At 32.7% G+C, this 20,495-nt stretch overlaps 1 protein-coding gene across 1 annotated transcript in view; it reads right to left on the bottom strand.

Moving 5' to 3' along the window:
• LOC106122417 (lachesin) overlaps positions 1-15,391 on the bottom strand; it is a 34,264-nt gene extending 18,873 nt beyond the window's left edge. Inside the window, exons 1-2 of the mRNA XM_013318362.1 lie at positions 15,267-15,391; positions 2,115-2,400 (exon numbers count right to left, since the gene is read on the bottom strand). Of these exons, the coding sequence (XP_013173816.1) occupies positions 2,115-2,208 (94 nt within the window). The 5' untranslated portion in view covers positions 2,209-2,400; positions 15,267-15,391. The remainder of the gene's footprint in view (positions 1-2,114; positions 2,401-15,266) is intronic.
• Positions 15,392-20,495: the final 5,104 nt, after the last annotated feature.

Here is a 20,495-nt window from a genome sequence, read left to right as displayed (position 1 = left end):
ATCCTGGTTCATTTGCATTGATGTAATAAAAATATTATAAGCATAATGAAATAAATAATCCACGTGCATTCCGTATTTTGGTTTGGATTGTAGCCGATTACGAATTCCAATTATTCAGTATTTCACGCTCATCGACTCCAATAATTACATTCTGATAGAATGCATTAAATCCACCGCTCACACGTCCACTAATTTCCATACAATTAATTCCATGATTAGTAGCGTTATGCTGAAGCAAATTTTACGGTATATTTCAATTAACATTCCGGCCGCATTATTTAAGTTTTATTTGCAAACATAAAACCATTTTCATTAAGCGACAATAATGAAATTGTGGAATTCGAGGTGGGCAAGCGCTGTGATGAGTAAGCCCAAAACAATTAAAAGAAAATGCTAAAGTGTTTTCAATTAAACTTGGAATCCGCTAAACTAACGCTCCATGTGGATGTCTAAGTGCAAGCGTCTTGGTTACGTTAGAGAATTGGGTATAACATTGTTTCTAAAACTGAATACAGAGCATTCTTACTGCTAAGAAAATAAGGAAGAGAATAGAATGTTTCCAAAATGTTAATACAATTTGATGAATTAATAAGTTTAGAATTGGCTAAATAAATTCCAAAATGCTTCAGTCATACAAATTTTTAAAATAATCTCATCGCTAAAATACTTGTATTATCAAGTGTTTTAGCGATTGATTACTAAAATGACCCATAAGGTCAAACGAATGAAAACGTAGTATACAATAACATAAGCATCACTTCCAATCGACATATTAAAGACACTTATAATTTATTCAGTGTGTGAGAAAATTAGTAACTTCAAAGAGCATAAAACAAGACGCCGAAGTTGATATTAAGCTTTTCATCTCTGCTAGTATTAGTGATAGGACACATTAAACTGGACCCGACGAGCTACGCTCTTTGAGGCTCCTCTCATTACAGCCACGATGGTGAAATTTGACGTAACAAGTAATCGATCATAAAATTACTTCGTCATTGGTACACACTATAATATTTTAATTGATCAGTAAAATTATGTAGTATAGTAATTAAAATTTTTGGTATACTACTACTTTGTTATTAAAGAAGGTCTTTTTTCAACGATTATGGATTATGGAATTAAAAACTATTATCCAGTTTTGTGGCCGCTTGTTTGTTCTCCGACTTACAGCATAGAAAAAGATATAGTCCATCTTGTGGGAAAACTGATCTCCATAATAAAAAAATAATTGCAATAAAACAATATAGCGTTGAAAATATTATATTGTACACTAAAAATAAAAATGTAACATTTACGACATTTTAATTCACGTCAGCTATAAGGAAATTCAAGAAAAAAAGTTTCAGAGTCGTTTTCTTGGGAACGTTTTAAGCAAGTGAGTGACGTCAAACTCAGTCACGTAAACCGCATTCACTTCAATCAAATCAACGTACCTAAGTCGCGCTTCACTTACTTTCAGCTTTAATACATTTTACTTTCATATACTCGGCGAAAGTAGCTTTTGAAGCATTACAACATTTTTACTATGGAATATTTCTTTACCTTTTACAGGTAACTAGTCACGTATCCTATTCTTTTGTGTCTAACATTAGACAAGTAAGGATTTATTGTTTGAAGTATTCATATAGTTATTCGTCTTTGAGTGTATAACGTTGTAATATTGTGTGAGTAACCGTCAGTTTCAATTGTCGTAACTCGCTATTAAAACACAAGTGCTACGATAGTGTTAGTGTGTAGTGACTTTTAGATTCCATTACATTTTTTTATAGTATAAGGTCGCAAACGAACAAGCGGCCACATAAATATAGCAGTAACCACTGCTGATCGACATCCATATTTGCAGATGCTGTGCCTACCTCTAACTGACAGAGGATATGTCGCACAAAAATAAGGTATTTATTCTTAACCCACGTCCACTTCCTATCCTTTCCTAATAAGAAAGGAATGGCAAGGGGAAAAGGATCAAAGTAAGGCCTACGGCACGCACACTCATCAGTGGTCGAACCGATCAATAAATGCAACAGACGTTATTGTTGGCTCTACCACTGTTAAACGATTTAATTCTGTTAAATTTAAGACATCCATTCTAGGACAAACATAGTGATATTACTTACCTGCTACTATTGTCAGCAGGGCAAATGTTGACACCAGTGGTAGTCCCCCGGTCTCCAACGAAACAGCTCTCTTTTTTCGCAATGAATCCGCCATCTTGGATTTTACGTACGATCTCTTAGTAATGACTTACGTTCCGTACATCGTATCCGAATAAATTTAATATTTAAAATTTTAATGATTTATATTTAGGTTCTGTATAATTTCATTTTTCAATACAATAGTGATTAAGAGAATTTTCTTCAGAACTTCATCGTCATTATTTTCAAGAAAGCTTCAAAGATGCATCTGTAACAAAAGATAGAAAGAATTATTATTTTATTGTTGAAGTAGAAGTAGATGAATGAAAGAATCGCCTTTTTTGTATGCTCAAGAAGCTAAATTACGTCGGCAAGAAACTATTTTTCTTCAAAATGTATTTACTAACACCAATAGAACATCATACGTTATGATAGATAACAATGTTTGTTTTAATTTCCTACTAAATTCTTTATTTTACCAGTTACTGTATTAAATATAGAACAATATCTAATATCCATTTATATATCTTCGTTAAAAGCCTAATATTTTATACGGTATCTTGAGGCCACTTCTTCGTATTAGAACGACGTAAATTGTGTGTTTATTATTGGTTAAATTGTTATATTCTTAGAACTAAGAAGCACTTAAAAGTACAATTCTCATTAATGTTAACCTAAGTTCATGAATAATAACCGCTGCCGCTTATTACACTCTCCATATGGAATATTGTTAATAAAACAGTTTTTTAAACAAATACGAGTCAACGTCCTTTATTAAGAAAGTGTGCTCTATGAAAGCTTCTAGTTTTCGGCGATTAGTAAATAGAAGTAGACAGACTAAAGTGAAACATCGCACAGCTTCTGAAAATCAATGGAATAGTAACGATGAAACAATGACTGGATGGAGGAAATTTGATAGCACTCTACGTCTATAAGAGAGCCAATGAACAGTCCATATCTATTGAGTAACAGCAGTAGGGGAGAAAAGTTTTGAAGTGTAAGCCAAGCCGCTTATAGACAACAGACGGGGCAATGACCCCGTATACACGTCAGAATGTGTTGAGATCCGGCAGGAAGAAGACTGGTTGTAATACCTTTAAAAATTTTATACAGAAAGAAATCAATTTGTTATTGGCATATTTATTTAAATAAAGAAATCGATAGTAAATCTTCAATAGGACATGAAGAAAGAAAACAATCTATTTAATAATAAAATAGCGATGCTTCGAGTGAATGAAGATGCAGTTAAGTGCAAAATATATGCGTTTAGAAATACAAGTATCGTTTCTATGCCACGTCCACACATACAAACACATGGTAAGTTTTTATTACATCAGTTTCCGCGGCGAGCGTGAGCAAACTCAGATAAAACAGGAACGATTGCCGCCGCCCGCGTATATTGTTTCAAGTGTTGTGTTCCATTCCGATAACTCGCTGCTTTTATTCGTCTTTAATCTAATATTCTGTCTCTAGCTTCTACAAATCTCCAATAACTAAGTTTGATTCATGTCATGTGATTTTTAGGTCTTGAAACACTATATAGAATTTTATTCTACATGTGTGCGAATGAGATGAATGTTTGAAAATTATAACTTCAATATGAACGTTTTATTGTATACCTTCAGACGCTTTCATAACTTACAATCAAAAAGAATGAACTCGCGATGACTTTCTTTTGTTTAAATATACAGTTAATGTGAAAATAAAGAAGAAAAAATCAATACACAGTTGTAATTGTTTAATAAACCATATCCGACTTCGAGGTCGGCTCAATGCGGCGCGTCTTTAGCGATCGGGCGCGACAATAAACAATACAAACAGCCGGGCCTGCGTTTGACACCAGCCCGTTCCGAGTGGATTAGAGTGCTCCGCTGGGAGTTCGGCAGCATTTAGACAACGTTATAGCCTTCCGCCGTGACCTGCTTTAGCTGAGACAAATTGAGATTTACTGGATTGCCTCTGGGGGATTTCAAATTGGTCTTATAAAACTAAATGGTTTTACTCCTATGTCACGGATATATATCACCCAAAGTAATTGTAAGCTATATATAGCTAAGCATATGCCTACCATGGAAATTATAGTAAATAAATAAATTGCTACGACAAGACTTTAAAGCCTGTGTTTGGTTGTTATTTACTATAACTAGGACTCCACACTGCATGTCGCGTTTCACGTTGCAAATATACAAAGCAAACAAAATAATTTCGATTTAGTTAATAATAAATATGCACATAGATACTTATATATATGCCATACTTATTTCAAATTATAATACTATTATTTGTTCTATGTCTTCTAAAGTACAATGTCGCGACTACGAAGTCGGCACAAACGCTTATCTAGCACGTGGCACGCCGCCGATACGAGTTACATTCGCTCCTAACTCCGACTGCTATTGTTGCCTTCACATTGTCTATGCTTACATCCGAATTCCGATTAACGCTAAATTAGAATCAAGTATCCATTGTTCGAGTAATAACTATTCGATGTAGTCATAACTATTTGCCTTACGTTAAGATTATTTCCTCCATTATATAAAGCAAACATTCTCCTCCAATATCTCTCTGTTATTTGTTTATACAACTTGATATTAGAAGGCTGTAACTTTAATAAAACTGGGGAAACTATATTTTTATGTGTCGATATTTATACCAACGAAATATGTACATACGTCACACAGAATTTTCATTAGTTCTTTAAATATTTTAGATTTATTGGAGACCGAATCTTACTAATATTATAAACGCGAAAGTTTAGGTGAATGGATGGATTTTTGTTTGAAGATATCTGTGGAACGGCTCAACGGATGTTGATGAAATTTGTACAGCTGTAGAACATAGTCTGAAAGAACACATAGGCTACTCATTAAGTTTTTCTAATCCCGCCCGAACGGAGTCGCAGGCGACAGCTAGTAAACTGTATTTTTAACATAAATCACATAGGCAAATATCCGACCCTTTGAGGCAGTGTTGGTCATCGGTAAAAACTTATGAATACCTTTTTTGTTCAGTATCTGAATATAATGATACGGTTGGGGAAAGAGGTCAGTGGCATGATGAAGTTTTTTGTTCCGGCAACACATGACAGCTGTGAAATATTGATAATTGATGACGGTTTAAGCGATAACACGCAGTACAGATCTGCTGAACGTTAAATGTCGAAATAATCTGAATGAAATGAGGTCAGAAGCATCACGCGCGGTGATTTCGTGCCTATTTCGCCGCGCCATTACGGTATGCGAACAAGCTGATTTCGATCTAAGTTATTAACAAATGTTAATTGGTTTCTAACGACATATGTATACATGAAACGGCAAAATTTTCATTCGTACGTCAGAAACATTTTAGTTAAAGTTGGTCGTAGTCATTGCTACGCCGTAGACCCTCTACGAAAATTTAATACTCTAGATGTTATTTGTTAATGGTTTTGGAAATACATAGAATATCATTCATCGAGAGTAATCTCCGTTTATCTATTAATTTTACTCTATTCTACATTTCTTTTACACACATACGTAGGGACCTTATGTTACTCATATTTGTAGGTAGCAGTTTTCTGTTAGCAATAACGGGCATACATTTTCGTCCCGAATAGTATTATTTAGATGTTTACAGTTTTCTAAAACCCCTTCATTAAAATTATCCGCACGGACTATTCTACCTTCGTAGTCGACAGTTTCTTAATTCGCAATTCCAACGTTAAATTGTCCGGTTAATTACTGCTATTGTGGTGGACGACGGCAGCCCATTATTCACAATCGCGCTCTAAAAATTTCGTTGAAAAATTCCTCGAGAACCGGTTGCTAAATCACAATAAGTAATTAGCTTATCTGTTGGCGTCACGCGCAAGGCGCCCTAAGATGGGGGACTGTTGTGGATGAGTTCGCTTCTTACATTAAGCTATGATAATCTTGACTCTATTTAATAAACGAAGTCTTTCAGCTCGGATTAAATAAATGAGTGTTAGTTTTGCGGTCAGCGTTCAGTTAAGAGAACATTTGCTTGTCTATGATTTGTTTGTTCAGTTCGAACTACTGAATAATTAACAACAGTTTAAGACTAAGCAGTCTCAGTAAAGTCAGACAAATTATTTATAATTTTTGCTTATGTCAGAAGCCGAAAAATGCATCCACTAATCGTATACAATAAAATATTTGTAATAGCTTATAATGCAATAGAGTTTATAAGGACATTTCGAATTCAAATGTTTTATTTCAAATTATCGATCACCTGTGACGTCATCAAAGTAGAAAATAAGAAAAAAATTCATTGTAAACAACACATAAATTATGTTCCCGAAATATTTTTTTCGATAAAACATATAGATGTTTTATCGAAATCCAATGTTATTAATATGTGTAGATAAAGAAAAACAACGTACAATAAAAGAACATGAAGCTTGAATAAATAATATTTCGTAATATCCTCAATTTTATTTTAATAACACCTGCTTTGGATAACTCTACAGAATAGTTAAAAACATCTCAGACAATGACTTGCTTAAAAGAAGTTTTCGATTAATTACATTCATTGTGGTGAAAACTTCGCTCGTTAACTGACGATTTTACCCCAAATTTTCATTTGATAAACCGGCACCTCCTTTTGGAAACTTTTTAAGTTGCTGTTGGTTGCCGGGGGCAAGAATCGTGTAATCCGGCAAGATATTTAAAGACACGGACAGCTGGAGGCATCTTTTTAGGTTTTATAGACATTTTTATTATTAACTTGACCAATGGAAAAAGAAGGATAAATGAATATGGGACTACATTCACTATATCTTGAAATAAATATACAAATTACATATAGTAAAATAGTATTCTAGTCTATTCTCTAATAGCAAAAAATCCAAAGACAAAAACACGAATGACAGTATTAATATTTTTACCTCTTGTCTGTACTTATATTATAAAGAGGAACGATTTGATTGTTTGTTTGCATTGAATAGGCTTCAAAAGCACTAAATAAATTTGAAAAATTCTTTCGCTGTTGGGAAGCTACACCATCACCGGTCGACATAGGCTATATTTATTACTAGTTTTTATTTCTATTTTATGCGGACGAAGTCGGGGGTAACTACTTGTTAACCGTATATCACCAAACTTGAGAAGGCCGAGATTAAAGGACTTAAACTTTTTTTTTTTTAAACTACGGTAATTTATAAAAAATCTCAAATATTTCCTTGTTGGATAATTAATTAATGTCTTTAAAAGAATTATTATAATTATCGCTTGCCATGTCCTGATCAATAAAAAAACTAATCGACTTCACAATAATAATGTTTAGAAACAATATGTTCGAGTACAATATGTTTTCATAAGGATTCGTCTAGACGACCACAATAGACCTTTTCAAGTCTCGTAAACAAAGCGCCCGGCCAATTGTGAAGCTATCTCTCAATGACAAGAAAACTGTTTGTGTTTAATTGAACTCATTGTTACCTATATTTCTGCTCAATTTGTATATAAGAATAAGGAAATAAACAATACAAATCAAGCATACAAAGGTACAAAGCTACAGAAAGTAGTATAAGAGTATATAAAATAAAGTATAATAAATTCATAGAAATGGAAACTCTAAGCTCATCTTTTATCTTAACTTTGACTTTTAATCAAACAGCATTTTTTAACACCAAGACAAAACCAATCAATACAATTGCAACTTACATGTCTATCTGATTAGAAATATAACATTAACATATGATATTAAAAGAAACAAGTAAAATCCATACCATCTCCATATCTAGATCTTCCTAATATTGAAAGTAAAAATAAGTATAAAATATTATCTTTTCATTTGTTCATCGTTAAGAGCAGTTATTTGCTTAGTATTGTTTAAAAATCTATGCACTTTTTACTTTTATTTGAACTAAAAGTTGATGATGATAAAACTGTTTTGTAGAATGCAGCAATATTTCAAACTATAAAGGCGCTATGTTCTATACAGAGACGGTTCAACGTTTCATGTGTACTGAACGAATGCCGTACGGTATGCTATCTGCGAAATATTTTCGCTTTGAATGTGCTGTCGATCCACCGCCGCGTTCCGGTGTTAGCTGACAGAATAGTCTGCCAGTTATTGTCTTGTATGAAGTCATGTATTGAGGATTCATTTTGTATAGGACGGCAGCGGGACTGTGTTACGACTATGTACTGGGCGATCGCTTTTTAGCTTTTGTAAATCAAACAACTGAAACTTCCTAAATCATTATGACGTCACAAATGTTTAGTAGGTCGATAGTAAAACTATTATTTTAATAATAATTTTTCTGACGTTTTTTTTTAATTTTATGTGCACTTAGTCTTAACTGAATCCTGGATACTTCACAACCTATCTGAGTTTTTTTTTGGGCGGCTCTAAGCCTCTCGTTCCCCCTGGCATGTTGTGGCCAGAGACTTTGGAGTTCTATATTAATAATCATAAAATTCTTACGCTAGTTACTTATTAAATAATACATAATTCCTTACTGCTAGTTTAAAACTGAATGTTATACAATTTAAAATTCATAAAATTAAAATTACTATCTATTTACATTTTAAAATTTCTTAAAAAAATGATAAAATAAATTCAATAAAGTGTTCAATAAAGCTAATGTCAAAGGTTAAAATAAAATTAATAAAAATGTACAATAAAAACATCTATGGTTAAAATGTCAAAATACCTATCTGAGTATTACAGAATATGAATAATATTTGGAACTATAAACACACCAGCGAATTCCGATCAACAGATTGTTACGTAATTTATATTGCGAGGCAAAAATTAATTAATCTTCAATCTTTGATTAAAGGAAAATCTCATTGAACTCGAAAACGTTTTCAAGTCTTTCGGCATTTGTTCCAATTTTGCTGTTAAAAACATAAGTTTAAATTAAATTAAATCAATAATTATTTATCACCTTAATATTTATTGTATATATTAATACAATACCAAATACCTTAATTAAAAATCGTTGCTTTATTTATTTACTTATAGATAATTCCCTTCAATAAGGAAATTCCTCTCATTTACTGTCGAAGGCACTTCAAAGAATAAGTAGATTCTGTTTCAGATCAATGGTAATAAAGCGTTCCTTTTATTGCGTCTTTGATTTGTTGTTGGATATTTGAATATATCAAACAATCTTTGCTATGGCTTCCGTTATTGTATTTTTTCTGTCAATAACATAATTTAATTACCGATTAACAGTAAATGTGTCGTGTAAGACAGTGTAATGAAATAAATTCAATTACATCGTCGATTTGTGTCTACAAGAGACAAACGGCCTTGATTCTTAGGGGAGGGGTTATAAAATGGAAAAATACGTGCTTAAAATATCTTACAAATTGTATTGAAGATTCGGTTTGCTTGAAAGCTGAAGTGACGTTGTCTCATGTGAGCCGAAAGCTCGCTTATTGCCGACTGAAGATGGGATGGGGGAGGGGTATTGGAAAATCTTTATGTTATTATTTACGCCGCGAGGAAATTTGCCACGCTAATACCCGTCGCTATGTGTACTTATTAAAGATTTTATTAGAAAATACCGCCCGAACTTTGAGTATACTTTTACGCATAAGGAAATTTCTAGTATTACGCCTGAAAGTATTTGAATCACTATGCAAGAGATGAATTTAGCTATTAACTAATATTAAATTAGCTAATGCCATAAATTTAAATATAATTAAATTGAAAGCTATTTTTCTTAGCAAAATTGTATGCTCATTTCTACGCTCTATTATGCTCTTTTCAATGGTAGAACTATTCGAAAGTTCACAAATGAAATCTCACAACAAATTGTAGTCTAGTGGGAGTTTTTCTAAGTACTATTTTTTGAAAATATTTTCTCGGGCGTGTATATAGAAATTTGAAAAGCCAATATGCGTAATTGAGGTCGGCAATGCTGCGGCGAAGCGCACAGATGCAGCGCCCGTATCACACCGCGCATTCCGGAACCGTTTTCATACAAACGTATCACTATTTCCGCTGCGGCGTGGACTACGTAACGTAACACAGATTGTGAAAGTGCTTGATAAGATGTTACCGGCTCATTATCATTTTAAAAGCAACTGGAATATTTAGATGACGAATAACTAATCACTGTTTATTGTTAAAGAAATCTGTACATTAATTTATAATATAAATGCAAATCTGATAAATAAAGTTATGGTTATTGAATGTTTGAAATAAAAATGAATGTCGAATGAGGTATTATTATTAAATCTATTCCATTGGCCTCAGATTAAAGCCTGTTCGCGGCAATTATTGGATTTCCAATACTATTAGACGGAATATATGATGCCATCGAAAGTCATTAAGAATTGATTTATACGCTTTTATTATTTAATGTTCACTTGACTGAGACATAAGTATTGTTTTATTATAAGTATTTCAGTTTCGTTTATGTTATACATAGCTAAGTGTACGATAATTATTACCAGTCAAAGAATTTAATTCGCTTCCCACTTAAGATCGAAGAATGAACAGCAAAATTTTACCATAACATCAGTATATCTTAGCACTTATGTTAATATGCTGTGAAGATAGAGAAGACCTAATCGTATTGTCAACCTCAAATGATAATTCACTGGGTTTTAATAAACGTCCTCAACTGTACATATAAATCTTTTTTGCATAAATATTTATTTCATCTTATCTTTTATATCTATAGAATTTAGCATTTAGTACCACTCATAGTATCGCTATTCATTCGCTTAAAACAAAGAGCCAGACATAGCAATCTTGGGTTTACTCCTATCGGTTAAATATTAATGAACCTTAAAATTTAACTATCTAGCTTTTTATATCAAGATTTCAAAATAAATGAAGCATGGAAAATGTGATTATGCTCTTGATTTAAGGTTAAGACTCTAACATTAACATTAAATCTTTTATTGAGTAACGTCTTAGAGCACGTAAGCTTCTTTGTATAGGTGAAGCTTCTTCATAAACTACTAGCTGTCGCCCGCGACTCCGTCCGCGTGGATATATAAAAAAACTTAATATATAGATAAGTTAAATACAAAGCAGCTCGTCAAGGCATGAATTCGAAAAAAAAATAAAAAAGAAAATATAGTATCCTATGTCCATCTCCTGGCTCTAAGCTACCACATTTCTCACCTTCACTCTCACCAATTTTCAAACATATCGGTAAAGCCCTTCTTGAGTTATAAAAAGTGTAACTATACTTATATTCAATAAGATTCTACGGATATATATTATACTATAGTATACTTTTAACTTCTGTAGTCAGCCATACGGTTCAAAGATATTCAAATGAGTAATAGAGCGTACATTCGAAATATTTCTATAAATTGTTTAATCGTATTCGTCAGTATCACAAACTTTAGTAGCATATGTCTTTTTAAGTGAGGGCATAACCAACTAGACCTATTACAATGTGGTAACAAACCAAAGATGACATTTTTTTCGTGTTGAGAGTCTATCGATAAATGTTGATTGCCTGTGATTCAGTTTGTTAATATTACAATAAGATATCATTGTTTTCTATAAAGCTGTACAACTGCTAAATAAAGTTAGCTATTAATAAAAATGTTAAACAAATGAGGATTACAAAATTATGTTTTATTTGCTACTGTCATGTTGCAGTTCATTTTGAATACACTAAAAGCTTTTTATATTTGGTTTCACTGTGCTGTGCACGTATGCTTAACTCGAAACTTAATACTAGAGTATTAGCATTTTTGTGCTTAACTCTGTGTGTTAATTCATTGAGATAACATTTTATAACAAAAATATAGCAATATTGTAAGTTATTTTATTTAATTATTGCTTAATTCGTATAGTATATCCACCATACATCTTAAATCACATTGATTTGTTAAAAAGAAGACCAATCTTACTAATATCATAAATGCGAATAATTAGATGGATGTATATTTGGAGGTTTCTCCGGAACGGCTGAATGGATTTCGCTGAAATTTGGCATAGATGTAGATCATAGTCTGGAAGAACACATAGGCTACTATAATAAATTTTTTTTTTAATTCCGCGCGCTCGAAGTGTGGGTGATAGCTAGTTTTCTAATAAATCAACAAGATCCGACAAATACCGTACAAGTCTTGTGTGTCAATAAAGTATTATACCGTGTCATACGCTGGATGTCATGCGTGCCGCTAAAGTAACCTATAAACAATGTTTCTGGCATCTTCCTCAGATACACAACTGTTATGTTGCCAACAAACTACCTAGTGTGACAATATATGAAGCCTATCCTTGCCTGTCTACATAACTCAAGTGAACACGATTTTATAAAAAGACTTATTTATCTACTATTGCAACGTGTATATCATGATTTTTTTCAAGGTCTCTGTTCATTGTCTCTTAATAATATTTGTATAGTTATTTGCTAGTGTTCAACATTTTAATATTACGTAAATATAATCGACATATGAACAATAGACATATAGTTTTAGACATTATTAATAAGAATCCTTTGGCGCGAATGACGTGCTTTCGTTACAAAGTTCAGTGTCAGAATGAATAGTGAGAGGACACAAACATCGACATATTAGTAAGGCTAATGTTAAGTCAATACACTGGCTCATTTTCGGATTTTTTTTCCTAAAAATAGAGAGTATGAGAATCAAAATACATTGTAAAGAAATCGAACCCCAGACGTTATAGGTTGATTCCCGATGGGCCGATAGATCGATTGGTGAGTTGAGCATTCCAACGGGAAACATTCGCGCATATTTTGCTAACACCCTCTATACTTATTTTAATGCAACAAAAAATTACTAAAAAGTTAAACTCCTACGCCCCTTCGTTCCACTGTATAAGTTTTTATTCATTAATTGTAGTCTTTTTTCATGCTTTTTTAATTTTACATGAAAAGTTTTGTATGCTTGGCACCAATTCCCGGTAGCGTTTGCGGTGGATAATTTCCGTTGTTGGGGAGTTTCATTATCTTTTTAATATTATTGTTGCATAGAATAAAACAGATCGTAACTGACTTGAAAAATGTTTGAAACAATTATAAGTTTCCAATGAATCCAGTTCGTTTCAACATTTTGAAATATAATATAACAAAGGCCCAGATACTTGATCAAAACTTAAAAGATCAATTTTCGATTTTAACGTTGAGTTATCCGTTGAACGTAAGAAATGGTTTTCATTATATTTGACGTTACGATAAAGGCTTTATATGCTCAATCTTTCATCATTGTACATTTTTTTTCTCATCTAATTATTCGGTCTTCTGACATTTTTTGCCATCATCTTCTCATCTTTATATCAAACCTTCATGTTTAATTTCATTAACTTGACAGTTTATGGTGAAATATTGAAACAGTAAATATTTGGATACAAATTTGTAAACGACGATAATATATCACTAGCTATATTACAGTTAATTAAATTCAAATTACAAATTACATTCATTACATTCGTTACTTATTCTTTATCAGATATAATATTTTTGCTATTTATTTCTGTCAGGCGCTTGAAAATTTTATTTTAAAACTGATCGAAAATGTTGTATAACTTGTGTATAATTACAAATAATGAAATATAAATAGTATTGTTCGAACAATAAGATATAGGTATTAACTCAAGCTAATAGTAATGCATTAAATTGTTATATCGACAAAGTTCGTATCTTAAACTTAGCTTCGCTTAACACTCCGATGCAACTAGAACTAGCTGTTTGTTAAGTGTAAACTTGTGCAAACTTGAGTCGATCATTGCGTTTGTACCGAGCGGATAAACAGCCTACATTTTGTGATAAAAGCATTAATATACTAAGTTTCGAACCTATTATAATGTGTAAAGCAGAAAATAAACGATATAAATATAACTACCTGTCTCCCGCGACTCCGTCGCGGAATTAAAATACTGTAAGTAGCCTATGTGTTCTTCCAGACTATGTTCTACATCTATGTCAAATTTCAGCGCGATCCGGTCAGCCTTTCTGGAGATACCTTCAAAGAAACATCCATCCATCCAAACATTAACATTTGTAATATAAGTAAGATAATAAAAGTGCAAAAAGTCATTAATTTTAACATACTAAAGTTGCTATTTATATCAGCAAAGTCTATTTTTATGCAATTCTCGTTGAATACATCGTAAATGCACACACAGATCCAAGGTTGTGATTTGTGTGTGTATTTACGATAAAGGACCTTTATTTCATTAAGAGAATCAAATCGCTTATATTATAGCAATATAAACAATATAAGAAATATGACGCAGGTAGGATGGTAATGTGTATAAAATGGAATTAACAGCTAATCAGTTTTTTAGGAATCCATTGGATATTCACGAAACCAGCCGTAATCTGTAGCGATTGATGAAGGAAGCCTTGGTATACCAAAACTCTCATTTACATTAGTAATTTTGTTATCTTTACTTAAGCAGTTCCTTAGTGTAAAAAAATAAAGAAAATGTTATTAAAACGTGATAATTTTTGTGCTTATAGTAGTTATAACTATTAAAAGATCTGTTTAATCCATAAACAACAACTAAAAAGCACAGACCACATTTTAAAATTGTACTTCGATGAATATGCTAAAATTCGTAAACAATAACGTTGAAATTAAAAAGTAGAGTCTACACAAACGTATTCAATACAAACAAAAATAAAAATAAAAAATGTAATAAATTGACTAATCAGATTGTTTTGTTTTATATTTCAAGCATTGAATTTTTCCTTTATTGAATTCACCGAAAATTGATAGCGCGTAAAAATGTTCGGTTATTTTTTCTTTTTAAAAATATTGTCACCTGTATTGGCATGCGGTTTTTGTTTTTCATCGACAGTTCATTCGTCTCGAGTGAAACATTGACAGATCCATTGTAGGCACGAACAATGACTACCACGAAAACAAGATTTTCTTTTTTTAATTTTTCAACACTTATCTTACACTCAAACTGTGGAACTTCTTAAGAAAATAGCACGAATTTCTTTAAGCGAAAACTGTCTGGTAAATTTAATTTATATTTAACTGTATACTTTTAAGGATTTCCATTTTATCGTATCTTAAAATGTTTTATTTAAAAAAAAAACACAAGGGTCACCGGATAAATGAGGCCAAAAAAATACAATGCAGTATAAACAAAGTTGTCGACGTAACTTTTAATCACCTAATTACACATCCGGGATGCCGCTGCCGGGTGGCGATAGTTGCATTTACTTACCTCGAAATCGTCCGCCGTCGGGCCGTCCACCACCCTTTGTATATGCTGCGTGGGCGGGAGGGGGTTAGACGACGGTTCCTTAATAACTTTTAAAAAGAGCGCCCGAACGTTGCGAGCGCAGCGTTAGCCGCGGTACCCGGCGATTCATTAAACCCGAGCGTGGAGGCTGCGTGCCGCCCGCGCCCCGCTCCCCCCGCCCGCGAGCACCCTGCCGCGCATGCCTCCCGCCCTCCAATAGCACTCCTGTTGCATGTAACCACCGCGCCACGTCCAAACGTATCCCATGAATACTTTAACCATCGTGAAATTAGATGATAATCGCCACTCTGCAATCTTTTATACAAGATAAACTTTCAAGTTATTTACTTAGGTTTAGTAGTGTAAGTGAGTTACCTGCAATCAAGTTATTACTTTGACACCTTTTGTACGTATTTGTTAGTTAATGAACTTCAGCGCGAAAACAAGTTAGTCCTACTTTTCTATCATCATTTATCGGACAAAATCAATAAATAATAATGACCTATATAGAAGGCCTCGTGATATAAACCGTATGAAATGCTATATTTTTCTTAAGTATATTGAGGCGCCTAAAACATTTTGACGGCAATTATATCTATATTCACATTCATTAGTTAAGTAAAAACTTATTTGTCCATATTTACAAGTTGCAATGGTTCCTACTATCTTAGTCACCTTAAAACTAATTACGAGTAAACTATTCAAATCATATCTTGGAAATATACAATAATTTTATACAGAAATCACCGCAATTAATTTAAACAATATTAAATCGTACTATAGATTAAGCAAAATCAATTTATCTTAAATAGAAACGATAAAGTAACTTCGTTAAATAAATCCATTGCTTTAGATTACCTAAATTAAGCTAAACAGCATGAAATTTATCCTTAATCCAGCTCAACCTTCATCAGAGAGTTACAAGCTAAACAGTAATCCCTCGAAACACGTTGCCCAATTATTTATGGCAAGGCTAATGGCAACTAAAACCCGAGACTTTGTACCTAAACGAGCATCGCTCTTTATTTACCAATGCCCGATCCGACAAAAACTTTAACCCTTTATTTACTTTATTACTATTTAAAAATACACTCTTTCATATATAAAAGTTTTACACATAATTCTAACAATAATAATTCATTTGATTATTTTAAGTTTTGCTTTGCTACTTTGCCACTGTTTTGTCTTCCTTTACCTACTGACCTTGGCAGAATTTTGGCTTCGCTTCTTTGTCGTTCATAGTTTTAGCCCCTTTGACTCAAGGCAACGTAAATCTTCGAAACTAATATTTTATTCTTGCGTCGCTAGTAACGAGTTGCCCACGCTCCAAACACATAATGTTGAATCGTCGACGCGCGTCGTCTATTCGGTTAGTACAGGCATAGCGACTACATATCAACTGTACAGATTTGCTCCGCCATCTTGAAAATATCGTACCAACGTTTTCTCACGATGATCTTGGTAGCGAGTGACTGGTTTTGGCAAAGAAAAAGAAAAATTCATTATCGCGTGCCTGTATTCGAAGGGCCTTAGAATTTTGGACGATTGTATCTTTAGTTTGTCACCGTTTTATCGCTATATGTTTGGGTAAATCTTTTTAACTCTTACTACCATTTTATTCAAATAAACCTTTCTTAATTCAAACGGTGTCAAATGTTATTTTGTATTCAGTAAAATCTTGACCACTCACCCAATTTGGTTGCCATGATAAGGTTATCGTTGACTTCTTTGTCAAGAAAATAATCAGATGAACTAATTCCCTTGAGCATTTGAGGTTCGCCCTTTGAGAGTAGATTTTACAGATAAAGAAAAATGTGGACAGAAACGGCGCGTTAAAGAACGATACCGCAAAAAAATGCTCACAAAAGAATTCTTTAAGAATATTTATTTTGTACTGTCTGAGGATTTAACTAAATTTAATTTATATGTTAAGATGAGAAAGATCTTTAAAAGGAATAATAAAAAAAACATTATAAATTTGATTCATTGAATATACGCTGACAATCGTTGTATTACATTTTACATTGTTAACATATTATATTTGAAGCATTACAATTTAAACGAGTTTCAGTAACTAATCTATGCACATTTTAATTTAACAAACCTTTCGTTTTTTATTGTGTTTGAAGAAAATCGATATTTACAAAACATTACATTTAATTTTTTCAAATTAATATATCAGTATTATTTCTAAACTTAAGTCGTGTTTACAAATAAAATAAGTATAGTTTAATTAATAATGCTAATGTAAACTACTTACATCTAATGTTTTCTATTTAACTTTCTCGTAACATTTCTCTAAATAATTCGTTCTAAAAGAAGCTTTACTTAAATCAAGTCGAAATATATAAGGCAGCCCAATACGTACCTGGGGATAAATCAAAGTTAGTTACATTTCGTAGCAGCGATCACGAATCACGAAATAATCCGGGATCTATAAGCCGAGGGTTTTTGCGAAGAATCCGAGGATACATCCAATTTCGTACATTCCGATGTCTTTTGAGATTCTTTGAATATTTACCTAAATATTAATACACTGTAAATATCAAACTATTTGGTGTATGAATATAGCCGTACATTTCCACTATCCGAATGTACAAAAACATGTGGTTACTGCAAGTATTTTTAAGATAATGAAGCGATAATATAGACCAGGGGTATAGAACCTTTACACATTAATATGCCATTTTTTAAAGAAACATTTAACAATCATAGGCTATCAAATTTTATTTATATTGCTATAATTGTAAAACTTAGAGTGCCGAGTGTCCTGTCTAAATCTTCTATAATCTATAATATTCATCCAGTCTGCTTTGTATTGCAAATAACAGGATTTTTATTAAAAATTCAAATTAAAACGAAACACCAATTAAATATCACGTGAATTAAAACAACAATTAAATGTACTTTGATTCAAAAAAGGTGGACCTCAGTTAATTAAAATCAAGTTGAGTCAATAAAAACTAAACTTTTTATTGTCCCGACCCGAAGGCGGAGTAAATGGACCGAACCAGAAACATTAAAAGGATCGTCCGAAGGCACAGGTGTACAAAATGGAATCTAAATAAGTAAACATAATATATCGACATTGAAGACATTCACTTGGAGTACTGCTATTTGTACTCCATTATATTTATGTTTATTGTTTCAACAGTAATAAAAATATTTATAAATAAATACTGTCTGTTTTATGAGGCTAAATTATTACTCTACGTCATTCTTTATCTGCATATCTTACTAATATTATAAATGCGAAAGCTTAGATGGATGGATGTTTGTTTGAAAGTATCTTCGGAACGGTACAACGGATGATGAAATTTGGCATAGATGTAAAAAAAAAGTCTGGAAGAACACGTAGGCTACTCATTATTTTTTTATCAATTCCGCGCAGACGGAGTCGCGGGCGACAGCTACTCAGTAATAAAAACGAAAACAAAGGTAATCAGACAGGACAAATGTAGACTTTTTAAATAAATTACAAGCAAAATATTAATACTCTTTAAAGTGAATAAACTATAATATTAGGTTATGCTCTCATCACCAAAACACGGTAGCTGTATCGCCGACACAAATATTGATTTCCCCATCAAGCGAGAGATTGTTCGACACAGTCAATCGACCATTCAACCGTTGCCAGACCCCCGTCCAGTGTTATTGTTGCAGGCTAATCACAAGCCTAAGCGACAGACACAATTTATTTTATACAGAAAATTTGTTTTATGCAGCTTTATAAATGTTTGTAACAAATACTAAACGTATTTGTATTTATTTTGGGTTACAGTTAAATATTTCAGGAAGTTTAAATAGTCAGTTTTTCCGCAACATAAAGATTACGCACAGTTTCCCGTTTTATAACTTTAACATTTACTTTAAAGTGAAACGGGTTGTAGATACGCAATAAATTTGTTTAGTAAGGCACTATATACTTCAACAAACGTTTACCGATACAATTTAGAAAGGAGGTTGGAACTCGTAAACGTAAATTCATGCCTAAGCGGCTGGATGCCAGAGACGTGCGCGCTGTGGCCCGTCACATATTTAGAACGATGCAGAGATTTCAACGTAATCTAAACACAAAGGAACGTAGTTACTCCGCAGCCATTCCACCTCGGCTCGCGGTAATTTGCACTTTGACTTTTGAAATTAAATTCTCTCTAAGCCTTATTTAGGTGACGTTATATTATTTTACCAGTTACACGCATACCTCAGTCATAAAATAATTGTGGCAAGTTTGCATATTTACTATCTTAATCAACGCCTTATAAGCAAAGGTATAGGCGCATTTAAGATGGCTCTTTTCCCTTCCATTATTTCAGTCAGTATCTGTTACTCTCTTCTACTATGTATTTGCTCTTATTCCATCTAATCTCTTTTTACGCAAATCTATAAAAAGTTCACATTTATACAGGAGATTAAAGCTATAAAATGCATAAATTTCGTTCACGCTCTCGATCGGCATTTAAACAAAACAAAAAATAATATAATAACCAAAATATTTTCAATAAAGGTGTTTAATAACATTCAGAAAGGGGTGTTAATCGGATAGCGGTTAACGCAAAATATAAACGGGAATGTGACAAAAGGTCCCCGCGGCACTGAAGCGGGCACCAATAAAATATGCAGATTTGACTGTGGCCGTATTTTTCTCAGTGTAATCTGCATTATTCAGGCTTTGTCACGAACTTCGACAGTTTAACAGCGTTTATCTCGCGCCTTGCAAATTGAGCTACGACTTTAAGACAAACGGGAGTCACTTTCATTACCATAATGGACGCCGGCCGATTCTTTGCTGGCGAGCCGACAATGGATTGGACTTTAAATTTTTTTTTTTCAAACAATCCTCTTTTTCAAAACGAATAAAGTGGACCACTAGTTTTATTTACCATGAAATAGTGAATCAAATACTTTTTCGTACTACAAATATAAACAAAATTTATTTTTAACAATTTATTTTTCACTTCATTCGCTTATCATAAATTGTAAAGATGGAAAAAAGATTTAAGAAGTTAAGAAAAGCAATTATTAGTTACAACTTTTATCTATAAAAGATAACACAAAATACATTGCATAGTGAGAGAGTAATGTACGCGACAAACAATAAATTACATGTAACACAAAGTTGGCAACCCTAATGAATGTGGATCATCATTGCCGATAATTAGATGTACAGTATGTTCATAATTAAAGCTGCTATTTTATGCTGGCATTACA

This window comes from Papilio xuthus, unplaced genomic scaffold, assembly GCF_000836235.2.
Source record: "Papilio xuthus unplaced genomic scaffold, Pxut_1.1 DF826923.1, whole genome shotgun sequence".
NCBI lineage: Eukaryota > Metazoa > Arthropoda > Insecta > Lepidoptera > Papilionidae > Papilio > Papilio xuthus.
This window is presented reverse-complemented; position numbering and strand designations above follow the sequence as displayed.